The following is a 13871-nucleotide window of genomic DNA, read 5'->3' as shown; positions in this document are numbered from 1 at the left end:
AATAAGTACCTAGCACTCCCTGAGAATATTATTTGTTTTCACTGTGGTAATACCGGACACTATATGAGTAAATGTGTAGAAAAAGAAAAGGCAAGTCTAAGGAACAAAAACTTTGTTCTAGGAAAGAATATGCTGCCAAGTTGGGCAAAGAAAAATATGATTTATCCTTTTGCCCAAAGAAAGGGACCCAAACTAGTTTGGGTTCCTAAGACTAACCTTTGATTTTCTTTTGCAGGTCCAAGTAAGAGAGAGCAGCCAAATAGTGTATAAAGACTGTGGTTGCTCAAAACACATAATAGGAAATAAGAAAAGGTTCCTTTCACTTGTGGCCTTTAAAGGTGGTAATGTCTCCTTTGGAAATGGAGAGAAAGGTGAGATCATTGGAGTTGGGAAGGTAGAAAAATTAGATTCTCACTCAATTGAGAATGTCTACCTGATAGATGGATTGAAATACAACTTGATAAGTATCTGACAACTGTATGATAGAGGAAACATGATAGCTTTCACCTCTACAAAATATTTTGTGATTAATGTTACCACTAACAAAATAGTTTTGCAGGGAAACGAATGAACAATATATATGTGGTGGATCTATCCACACTTTCAGAAAATGAACTCACTTACTTGAGTGTCATGGATAGTGATCCCCTCCTTTGTCATAAGAGACTTGGACATGCTAGTCTAAGACAACTCAACAAATTAGTATCCAAGGACTTGGTGATAGGGTTGCCTAACATTAAGTTCAAGGAAGACAAAGTTTGTGAGGCTTGTGCAAGGGGGAAGCATGTAAGATTTTTTTTCAAAAGCAATAAAATGGTGAGCACTACAAGGTTGATGTAACTGGTCCATACGAATCTTTGTGGACCGATGAGAACATCGAGCAGAGATGGTAAGAGATATGTTATGGTGCTTGTTGATGATTACTCTAGGTTTACTTGGACACTATTTTTAAGTCTAAAGATGAAGCATTTGACATGTTTACTTTATTTGTTAGAAAAATCCAGAAACAACTAGGTAATCAACTTGCATCAATTATATCTAATCATGGTACTGAATTTGAAAATGCTAAATTTACTGAATTTTGTGATGAGTATGGCATAGATCATAATTTTTCTGCTCCTAGGACTCCACAACAAAATGGAGTAGTTGAAAGAAAGAATAGAACATTGGAGGAGAAGCTGTGAACACTGCATGCTACATCATAAATAGGTGCATAACTAGACCTCTTGTTGAGAAGACTCCCTATGAGTTACTTAAAGGGAGAAAACCAAATATATCCTCTCTTAGGACATTTGGATGCAAGTGGTTTGTGCATAGTAATGGAAAAGACTCCCTAGGTAAGTTTGATCCCAGAAGTGATGAGGGAGTATTCTTGGGATATTCTTCACATAGTAAAGCTTATAAGATATATAACAAAAGAACTATGTGAGTAGAAGAAAGTGTGCATGTTGTTTTTGAAACTAACATTCTTTCTAAGAGGCAGACACAAGATAATGAAGAGATTGGACTGACAAAAAACTCAAATGATGAAGCCACAGTCCAGCCTGAAGCTGCATCATAGGAAGGAACAGGTGATGCAATAGGTCCTTCCACCCAGGGCAACCTGACAGGGGGAACTGACTAGATCCTTGAACCTCGAGGGAACCAGTCCATGAACCTATTCCTGAGTAACAAAACCAAGAAAGAACATCCAAAGAAATTGACACTCCTATTGCAACATCCACGAAATTGGATTTGGATGAACCTGGCTCAACTGTTGATCAGAAGATATATAGGGGAATGATTGGCTCTTTGTTATATCTCACTGCTAATAGACCTGACATTATTTTCAGTGTAGGCCTTTGTGCTAGATTTCAGGCAAATCTAAATGAGTCTCACTTGAAGGCTGTCAAGAGGATCTTGAGATACCTAAAAGGCACCACTATTCTTTGCCTATTGTATCCAAAATGTAGTAATTTTGATTTAGTGGGATATGCTGCTGTTGATCATATAGGTTTTCTTGTGGATAGAAAGAGCACTTCAAGTATGGCACACATTCTTGGCTCATGTCTTGTATCTTGGGCCACTAAAAAGTAAAGCTCTATGACTTTGTCTACTGCTGAAGCTGAGTTGTATCACCATCTTTTGTGATAACACTGGTGCAATTAGTATGACCAAAGCCCAGTCCATCACAAAAGAAACTAAGCAGATAGTTGTTGGGCATCGTTTTCAAAGGGATAATTTTGAGAGGTGTTGATCACTGTGGAATTTTGTACTACTGATAAGGAAATTGCCGACATCTTCACAAAAGCTTTAAGTAGGGATCACTATGAAAGGAACATGTTAGAATTAGGGATGATTAAGATCACCTAATAGAAACCGGTTCTAACTCAATGATTGGTTAGATAATTTGTGAATTCCGTGAATAATTAGATTAGATATTGCTCAGTCTCATGCTTTTATTAGTATACTCTTGTGCCATGTGCTAAAATGTCTCACTGATGTCTAATGATATTATCCTTATTTTCTTGGAAAAAATCAGTCTTACACAAGAGAACTTTCAGTGAAGAACCTGGTTCATCGAGCTTATAAGGTATGTATTTTACACTCTGCACAATTTGAAATAACTGCATATGGATCATGAACTGAAAAGAGTCCCACTTTATGCCAAACTACTTTTGAACCAATTAGTTACAAACGGACTAGTTTCATCAAGAGTCTCACACGCCATAATTGCCGAAATATATGGGGAAGAGTCGAACGTCTTTTCAAACTGAAACTTCCAATGTGATTAGACTTCTAGAATTCAAAAAGGTGTCGTTATCACTCAAGCTTTCCCTCTTTAAATTGATCTGACCTTACCCACTTATCTCAAATTTTTTTGAAAGATCAAAATCTCCAAAACCTCAAAACTCTCTCCATTTATCTCAAGTTTCTGAACTGATCAAATGGCAATACACATGAGAACCCCTAAAACTCTGAAAACCCTACCTCACCACCCAAAGAACCTTCACCCACACTTTCAACCACCCGAAACCCCAAGAAAAAGCATATCAAAATGATTGCACAAAAAACAGTAGCAAGCAAAGAACAAGCCAAGAAATTTAATGAGAAGCTACAAGCCAGTCAAGCAGAAGAACCACAAAATTCTGATCATCTCGTCTGCGACTGAGGGGGAAGAACCAGTTTCATCTGAAACAGAACAGGTAACTTCTGGGTTAAAAATTTCTCATGTTGCTTCTGAAATCGATGAGAGTATCGAAAATAGGTTGGTGTTTGTTGGTTCGATTGCTGGTGTACAAACTGTTGGGACTGAAAAAATTGGTGTAAAAATAAAAAGGAAAAAGAAAAAAAGAGTGAGGTGTTGATGCATATGTGAGAGGAAGGCAAAAAGAAAGAGTGGTTAAATCTATTTCACCCAGTCTTGTTCGTTTGAATGAAGAAACAGGTGCAATGGTGGTCTGGAGTGAAGAGAATAGTGATAATGAAGAGATTATGAATAAAAGTGTGGGAATAGAATCACATGAGATATGTGATGGTTATGGTGATAGAAGTGCAGCAGATGGGCTGGTTAGGTTAAGGAAACAGTTTCATGAACCAGCTCATTCTCTTGCTAAAATAGACAAGAGTCCCAATCTGCTGTAAAAGGTGTCAGATAGTTACAACCAAAAGAAGAAGAGCAAAGTTAGAAAAACTGTAGGAAAGGGCATGGGTGGCACTAAGAGAAAGAGTGCTCCTTCTATCCTGTAGTGACTCCTCCTACAAGAGGGAAAGCTATAAGGTGTCATGACCCAAACCGACGGGCCGCAACGGGCACCCAATACCTTACTCAACCGAGTACCTACGTAACATATCTTTCGTATCATACTATCATAGGTAAATGAGCTAGAGACACTGTCGTGAGATAAGTACAATAAAACATGGGGAAATACTTGACATTGGATGACCCAACATATAATCCAAACTTATACATATGACGTACGGGCCTATAAGGCCGGCATGATCCTTCATATACTCAAAACATAAGCCGAAAAGGCCATACAAGTATCCGCATACATGATATCTGTCTATAAGCCTCTAAGAATACGTAATATCCTAAAGGTTGGGACAGGGCCCCGCCATACCAATCAATACATGTAGTAATCATACTGACCAAATAGGCAAATCTGGAGCAAATGGAATGCACCAACACCTTTCGCTGAGCTGATAGCTTACTTGGAGGGCTCATAACCTGTTTATCGGGACCTGCGGGCATGAAACGCAGCGTCCCCAGGCAAAGGGAGGTCAGTACAAATAATGTACCGAGTAAGTAAGGAATGAAAATCAGTAAATAATAGACATGAGAGAAACATGGAGTAAAAGACTCAACATGTATATCTGGATAATTCTGTAAATCACGAAATACTTATAGTGTCGTGCATATGCGTATGAATGTCATGTCGTGCATAGGTACATGTGTTCACAACATCATCAAGCCTCTGTGGGCATCCCATCATATCATCTCAGCCACTGTGGGCAAAATCATCAACGTATACCAGCTGATCAGGTGGTGGTGTGTATATAACGCCACAATCTTTCCCATATCCCATATATATATATATATATATATATATATATATATATATATATATGCGTATCTAACGGCATCTATTCATGAGTCAATGTGCATATATAAATGCATGAAATGCATATGAAAATACGTTAATAAAATCTCTAGGTACGTCATAAGTTCATTATGCCTTTGATTAATATCATAAAATAAACTTTACCAACTTACGTATTTTTGAGACCCGTGAATTGATGATAGAATAATATAATACATGGGGAATCAAGAACATAAGCATCTCTAGTATTTCTATGAATAGAACTATTTATGAAAGTTGTGCATTTTTTCGTTTCGTTCATGTCGTATAAATCATGCCAAAAGAAAGAAGGGATAGCCTTAACATACCTGAGTCGATTTTCTTGACAACTCCTCTAACACACATCTTTTGCGACACTCATGTAATGGCGGATCGAAGTAGGAGAAAATCCATATGATATTCTTGAGAAAGATTGCACCGTACTCCCTTAGAATCGCAAAATCCCGTTGCTATTACTTGATAGGTAATTGGTCCATTAATTCAGACAACTCATACAAAGGTCCATGAGATGAATAATCATCATCTAGCTCAAACGAAGAAGAAGAGGAAGAAGAAAATTCCAACGAACTTGACTGAAGGAAATAATCACCAGAAATACCATTTTCAGTTTCCATAATAACCCACGTCTGAACATTATTCATTTGGTTAGAACCATTCTTCTCTTTCAACCCCATTATATTTCTCCTTCTTGATAATTTATTTAAATATGACTGAATTTGCTAAAGGAAAGGGGAAAAAATGGAGAGTTAAGCAACGGAATAAAAGATAATGATTTTCCTGTTTTCTCAAGACTTGGTAATACGTTGCAATTTCTTGGCATTTCTTGATAACTTTCCTTAACCAAAAGAGGTGAAGTTCCTAACTCTTTAAATTTTGCCATCTTGCACATTTAATTAAGAGTCACCTAATGGCTCTTATATGGCTGCCACGTAAGTTGTTATAAGACCTATCCAAAAGTCATCCACTTAATTCCTTAATCAATTCATTAATCCCCACTAGTCCAATAATTAATCAATTATCCATATAATTAAGAATTATCATAAAAAGCTACTCACTTTTAATACACTTTATACACCTTACTATCATGGTCATGTGGTACCTTGTATGGCACTAGTCCATAAATACGGGATATTATAGCTTAGATCGTATTTTACCCCAAAATACCAAATTTCGACGAAATTTATTTTCTTTGATTCGCTCACCCTCTCACCTCCACGAATTTACTTATCACTTGTTTGAAATAGTATGATACTTATAATCTCACAATAATCTCATTCTCGAACTTACGTCGATTAACTTACGACAAAACTTTATCGTACGAAAATGCGGGATGTAACACAAGGAGTCAGAAGAAGCAGAGTAAGACCAATGTAAAAAGGCCTTAGCTGAGAGTGCCAAGAAAATCGCTTCGAAAGAAAAAAACTGGTAAGCCAAGTGGAGTAGTCCGAATTGAGGAGATGAACCTGGTTCATGGGGATGAAGATAAAGATGTGGAAGTAACCACACCTAGTGCCAAAAAGAGTAAGATTTCTCAAAAGAATTCTCAAGAAACAAAGGTTGTGGCAGAGGGTTCAGTTGTGACTAAAATAACAACGTTTACCAAAAAGAGCAAAAAGGCTCAAATAGTGAAAGAAAATGGTTAAGGATGTTGAGATTGCCGATTGAAGACTAGGTTGGCTGAAGTAGAGGCTGAGAGAGACTATCTCAAGTGTGAGCTTGCAAAGTAAAAGGAGAATAATGGTGGTATTCTTCAAGATATGCTGAAACTGTTTCAAGCCAAGAACCAAGAACCTAAATCCTTCCCAATCCTAAATCCTTCCTAGCCCAGTTGTAACTTGTGACCCAAGTAAAATTTCTCTCTCTTTTTTCTCATGGTTCTATGGTTTTATTTCTTCTTATGCCTTGTGATAAGATCTTATCAATTAATGAAATTTACTATTTTGCCTCCAAATGTTTGTTGATATTTCTTAGATGGCTAATATCCTTAGATTGGAAAAGAGAAAATTGAATCCATGATTGCATTTGAAGTAGTCCTAGTGGCCATGATTGATATATATCTGATTACTTAACTTAATTATGCAATTTTTCGATGATGCCAAAAGGAGAAAGATAAGGTATGCTTGTGCTTTTGCTTTGGACTGTGATGTTTATAACCTAATGAACCTGGTCCTTGATGATTTTGTGTCTTTAAAATGAAAAGTGTTCTAATAGTGTGTTGATGTTGAGCTGAGTTGAAACAAGTTTCATGCATATGAAAAGCACGAAGTTTGTCATCATCAAAAAGGGGAAATTTGTTGGCCTAAGTAAGTTTGTTTTGATGATTGACAAAGGAACATATGCATGAAACAGGTCCATGGACAGTGCACACAGGTGACAGACCGAATCAAGCAAAAGGCTTGCACGTGAAAGGGATAAGTATAAGTGGTTATATCTGATATTCGCTGAACGAGAAGGTTGCATATTTGATAAGGAGCAGGACTCCTTACTTGAAGAGAACTCTATCCAAGATAAGGAGGAGTTAGAAGTTGAAGTTGACTAAAACTCTTCCACCAAGGAAGTGCAAAGCATTAGAACTCTAGTTAATCTTTATTTACTTAGAGGTGATGCACACATACTAAAGTTAAGCACGAATTGAGAGCAAAATTAGCAAGGAATTTTGTGAGAAATTCCTGTGAGTTTTAAGAGTTCGATCCTGAAGCGACACGAACCAGATTGAAGAACCAGCTCCATAAAGAGTTTTATGTGTCTTTCTTTGTTTCTAGTTCAAAGTGTAGTAGGCGTTTTGAGTTGTACCTTTCAGCTTTCTTAGAAGCAAATTGTACTAGGTACTTGAGTTGTATTGTTCAAGTTAGAGTTAACTTGAAGCAGTCGCAACAACATGTGGCGTGTTGCTAAAAAGGTTAGAGTTAATCCTTAGGTTTGCAAGAGGTTGTAAACTCGAGTTGTATTGTTCAAGTTAAAGTTAACTTGAAGCACTTGCAACAACGTATTGTTGGTTGCTATAAGGGTTAGAGTTAATCCTTAGGTTTGCAAAGAGTTTGTAAACTTTGTTCTTGGCTCAGAGTTGTAGTGAAGTGTTTGAAAAAAATCCTACTGGGTAGTAGGTCGTGATTTTTTCACCTTTTGAGTCGGATGTTTTTCACGTAAAAATACTTGTGTTCTTTACTTTCTGAATTTATTGTTCCGCAACAGTAGTATAAGGAACACGTAGAAGAACCAGGTCCTTCGATAATCCAGTGCACGTGAAAATTGGACACCACACAAATCCTCCCCCCCCCCTCCCCCCCTCCCCGTATCGCATTGAAGTATAAAACATCAATTGGTATCAGAGCTGGTTTATCCTTGAAGAGGCTAACACCTTAGGAAAAGATCAAGATAAGTGCACTACCTGGAAACTGTAAAGAGCAACCCACCACTAGGCCCCCGCTATTCAATGATCACTACTATTCTTTGTGGAAATAGAGGAGAAGAGATCACTTGCAGATGACTGATAGATGCTTCAAATGTGGTAAAAAGAACCACATGATCAAGAACTGTCCAATATGATACTAGTATTTAATAGGAATTAGTTTTACCCTATAGAGTCTCAAGTTCAGATTTCAACGGAAACAAACAATACCTAGGTACGTGGTTTTCTTTCAACTCTCCAACCCTTAGTGGGAAACTTATCAAGTAGCCGTGCTAGTGGAAGAAAGCAATACCTTTGGTCCTTTGGAGAGGCTGAAATAACAAGATTGCCAATTAATTAAGTGGAGTATGAGTATGTAAATATCAGTATCAAAACCAATACCTTGCAGTAGGAAAATATATGTTGTTTTGGATTGTGGCCCTTTGGAACGTACTAAATCTTACCACAATTTAATTTCTAAGTGTTGTACATTATAAACTCGTGTAGATATCCATAGAACTCCTTGATGAAAATGGGGTTTTGTGTGTGTTCCATATATTTAGTCGTGCCATTGTTCTAAAGAAGGTTAAATCACAAAATCATTGTCATAAAACCTAATGAGAAGGACAAGTATTTTAAACTTTAAGGGGTGGTTTGGTACGAGGGATAAGTAAAAATACTGTTGGGATATAAATTTAACCTTAATATCTTGTTTGGTTAGCAAACCTGGGATAAGTTATTCCGGGATTGAAATTAGTACCGGGATAACTTATACATTGTAGATGGTGGGATAATTAGTGCCGGGATAACTTATATCTTCTTCGTAGAAATTATACAATGCATGTCTTTAATATAACATACCAAACAATGAATAAAAAATAATACCAGGATAACTAATCCTAGCATAACTAATTCCAATTTAATGTATCCCAGCATAACCTATATTCAAACCAAACGACCCCTAAAATATTGCCCTTCTCCCAAAGCTGGAACGGAGTAACCCTTTGGAAGCTCATCCAGCATACATTATAAACTTTAAATTATATTGTCAGCTCCAAAAAGAAATTGAATTGACTAAGAATTAATTAGCCATCAGCTAGTTCAAAAGTTTGCATTTGTTTATATGTCATTAGATATTCAATAAATCAATCTAGTTGAGAAGTGTTCGTTTCAGTTATTTGAGACAGAGAGGTAAAGAGATTTTACTACGAACCTCAGTGATACAAAATAGTTTAATCCAAATATTATCAATACACGTATTTTTACATCACATTCTATATATATATGTCATGCATAAAATAACACACACAATCACACATAATTTAATGCAAGTATTATAGCACGGTCAACCAAATACTGCATTATATATCATATGCGAGATTTGTTTAGATTAATTATCATATACCTCAAAACCAAACACTATGATTATTATTTTATGCCAGATTTTATATTAGGATTAATTTATTCTATACTCAAACTAACCGACTGTGAAAATAATCATAGACACTATTGATTATGCATCTTTTATAGGAGTACTATTTTATGCTGCTCACTACTGTGAAAATGAAATTTGAACAGCAATGGAGAATGCTCTAGTAATATCCCTTGACAAAATTCAAGGTTATGAAAACCAGAGCCTATAATATACTCCCTCCGTTCATTTTACTTCTCATGTTTCGCTTTTTGAGAGTCAGACTGCGTAAACTTTGATCAATATTTTAATATGTATTTTTTTACCATATTAATATGAGAAAAATCATAAATTATAGGATTTTTTGTATAGTTTTCAAATATTTAAATTTAAAATTTAAAATATTAAGAAAATTTAATCTTCAAAAATTAGTTAAATTGACTCTCAAAAAATTAAACTACGAGTAAAAGTGGATGGATATAGTAATAGCCACCAGATTCGAAGTCATGGAAACTATCTAGTAATGGGCAAGTGGTAACACAAAGCAAAAACAAATTAATAATATAGAGAAAAACATACATGCAATTAATTCAGGTGGACAGCTACAAGCCTTTTGGAACGTTTCTCAGTGCAGAATAGAACCGAAAGAGCAATTCCCAATGTTATCAGAGTCGAATGAATTAAAACTGTATAGGCATGCAGTATTGCCAGTACATTGCACGCCCTGAGACGTTAATTTTTTCTTGTCCTATTTTTCTACGAATCCCTCCAAACGATTTTTACTATTCACAAAATTTAAAGTCTTCTCACCCACCCACCCAACCCATTAAGGTAATGGCCATTGCTAGATCTTCAGATATACTGCCATGACCGCAGAAGATTAATGGCTTATGTCTGACACATAGTAAAATATATGAAGGTTACATTAAAAAGTAAAGGCAATTCGGCAAAAATATTCGAAGTTTGCTGTCAAAATTAAATTCATATAATAATTCTTGCAATTTGTCGTATATGCTTGAAGTGGTTAAATTTGCAATTTTTTTTTTTTGATTTTAGCCATGGTTAGCAGCTCCAAAATCGGCTATCAGCGCACCTTATCTTTCGATTATTGAGGCTTACTTTCTTTCTAACTCTTTAAGAACTAACTGAAGTGCAATTATATTCAAATCCAATAACGTTTTTGTCCTCCTCCAATATGGGACATAGTTCCTTTGTAAAGGAATCTTTTCAAATTTTTTTTTCTTTCCCTTCATTTTCCATTCACATCACCTAATCAATAATATTGCTTCTTTTCACTGTTCTTGAGCCGAGAATTATCGGAAACAACATTTCCACCTTCATAAAGTAAAGGTAAAATCTGCGTATACATTGCCCTCCTCGAACTCCACTTGTGGAATTTTACTGAATTTGTTATTGTTGTACCACCTAACCAATAAAAACCAACACACACTAAGCCAGAAAATATATCCTAGTACGGAGCATTTCCTCCTTTAATCGGTCAATCAAAGCAAATTTAGGTTAGTCAAGGCTCATAGCTGTTAAATAACATCGGGTAAGAAACAAAAAAGAAAAAAGATATTAAATTAAGATCCCAAGAAAATTCAGGGCTCCACACGTGCATAAGAATGTATGGATGTATCCCAGGATCAGAACGATTCCACAGCTTCACTTAGATCATTCCTTCGTATTGGTATTTTTACTGCAACAACTATGATTTACGTTAAAGAAACTTAACTTAGTCTAGAGAGAGAGAGAGAGAGAGAGAGAGAGAGAGAGAGAGAGATTCTCGTCCACTGCACTGCAGCAGCTCTTGTGGTTCCAAAGGAGACGAGTCACTCTCTCCCGACTTTAAGCCAAATTTAGATTCTTCTCCAATTGACTCTATTCCCCCTTTAACCCCTCATAAATCATAATTCCTTACCTCTTTATAAACATCAAAATTGGCCATCCTTTTTTCAATCACCCATAACCCTATTCCTTTCTTCTTTTTTTTTTTTTTACTTTTTAAAAACTTCTACAAGTCAATAATATGGCATCAAACTCTATTAGAAATTCATGGACTCCGCAGCAAAACAAGTTGTTCGAAAGAGCTTTAGCACAGTTTGATAAGGACACTCCTGACCGCTGGCAAAATGTGGCTAGGGCTGTTGGTGGTGGAAAATCGGTCGACGAAATCAAACGACACTATGAAATCCTTATTGAGGATCTCAGGCGCATTGAATCTGGCCTTGTTCCTCTTCCTACTTACACGAATGGTGGCAACACTGGAGTTGCAGCCGATGAAGAACAAAGGTACGTACTAAACCTAGTATTAAACCTAGTTTAATACGTAATTAAGTAAATAAAAGAGCGTTCTCTGAAATAGTTTAAGCTTTTAAATTAGATTGGTAGCACAGTTCAGCAATTAGTACAATACTAAAACCTAATCCATTCATTTAGGTTTTGCACTATCAGCATGTTAATTTATTTTAGCCTACACATAAATGCATACAAAATATAATTAGCTGTAATTTCTTTTAATTAACCTTATTTTATAATCACTTCTTATATTATTCGTACATAAAACTTAAACTCTTGCCTTATTTTTCGAGATTCAGTAACAAATTTTCATAAACAAATAGCCGTGGTAGAAGCAATAAAAATGGCCAAAAGTGATGGAGTGACGCGCCACAAGTTTGAAAGTTACCGCATGTATCCCTATCTACCCTATTCCAATTAAAATACCTTCAATTCTTGAAAAAAAAAATTTAAAAATAAACAGTGTCCGCAATACTAATTAATTGAGATTAATATAAAGTCTATTAGTTGTTAATGTAATATATTAAAAAATTCAGTTTATGCAACTCTAATGGTTAGAGGATTAATCCTCTCTTTCAACACATGGTTGATACTATAGGTCTAGTATGCCTAGGATACATTTGAGAGAGTAAAATTCTATCCGAAGTGATTAACTATATCTGAATATAATAGAACTAATACATATTAAACTTCTAATAGAACTTACCTCTATAGAAAGTACTGCAAATATCTTGACAGAACTTAAATAAGTACATGTTCTTTATTGTGATCCCGGCCGTTTGCATGTAAAATATTCTAACTGGTCTCATTATTAAGCACGTAACGACTTAAACCATTCGAGTCTTTCTCTCTTTGATGGATACTATATATAAATGTTAGCTAATATTACTTTCTTTTGTAATTCTTGAATAGGCTTCTGAGGTATCTGAACCTGCACTAGTGAGGATGTTGATAAGAAGATATTAAGCTGGATATCGTTACCTAGCAAGGCAAGTGTATGAAAAAAGAAGAAGATGTCCTTAAAATTACTGTGGAAATTTGTACTTTCTCCTTTTGTAAAATAGTGCTGTCTGGTACTTTAATACCTATATGTTTTATTGCATTGTACTACGACCCTATCTTATGTATTAATGAATCGTATGAATCTCTCATGTCATTCTATCCTGTGCAATAGTTGTTTCAGTGTTTCAATCTTCAAAAGAAATTAGCAAATTACCTCATAAAATGTCGAGTACCGCCATGTTTTCTTCTAGGGTTTTATGATTTTGTTCATCGCAATTATTTAATAGAACTGATTTAGTTCTTGCATTATAGTCCGTTTGTTCCTGTCCATTTTATATACTCTTTTCTTTTTACTTTCTCACAAAAGAATGAATTCTTCTTTTCTTATTTCATTTTTAGTAACATGCTCTTATATATAATCATACAAATATTACACTATGACACATCTAAGATCACTACACGTTCAAATGGTACTTTTGATTTGTGAATTTATTTTCCTTTTTAAGCTATACCTACTCACATTTAAGAATCATGATTATAATATTTGGAAATGATAAAGGAAATGTTCGCGTTATTTATAAGTACGTTCTCATGATCATATATTGCTTTGCATTTGGAAGTCAAATTAAAGGGAAGTGGAAAAAGACACAAAAAGTTGATATGCAAAAGGTAGTATGATGATGGCCTTGATGTGACTGTTTGGCATATATTACTAGTAATAAATTACTCCCTTCAGCTCTTCTCCATACCTATGAAGTATAAACACTATCACTATCTCTATCTCTATATTATCCAAATCAGATAGGATTAGGAACGGCGATAGAGAGATCATGAAAGAATTTATCCATTTGTCATGATTTTTTTATCTAGTATTATTGCAGTATTGTATTTCTGAATATCCTTGATATTTGTTACTCCACTTTACATGATATCCTTGTACGAAATGGATTTAGCATATACATGTTACGATGTTTGTAGTACTAACATATAGCAGCGCGCAAATTGTAAAGAACTTAGGGTGTGTTTGGTACGAAGGAAAATGTTTTTTATGGAAAATGTTTTTGTAGAAAATGAGTTGTTTTATCACTTATTTTCCCTTTGTTTGGTTGGTGAGTGAAATTTTGTTTCCGGAAAATTATTTTCTAGTATT

General features: G+C 35.3%; 1 protein-coding gene across 1 annotated transcript; it reads left to right on the top strand.

Annotated features, from left to right (window-relative positions):
- On the top strand, positions 11357-12901 carry LOC109239815 (protein RADIALIS-like 3). The gene is made up of 2 exons (XM_019406410.1): positions 11357-11713; positions 12632-12901. The coding sequence occupies exons 1-2, from the start codon at positions 11451-11453 to the stop codon at positions 12657-12659; spliced, it is 291 nt and encodes a 96-aa protein (XP_019261955.1). The 5' UTR covers positions 11357-11450; the 3' UTR covers positions 12660-12901.

Source organism: Nicotiana attenuata, chromosome 1, assembly GCF_001879085.1.
Source record: "Nicotiana attenuata strain UT chromosome 1, NIATTr2, whole genome shotgun sequence".
NCBI lineage: Eukaryota > Viridiplantae > Streptophyta > Magnoliopsida > Solanales > Solanaceae > Nicotiana > Nicotiana attenuata.
Note: the sequence above shows the minus strand (reverse complement) of the source record. Positions and strands in the feature narration are given on the sequence as shown.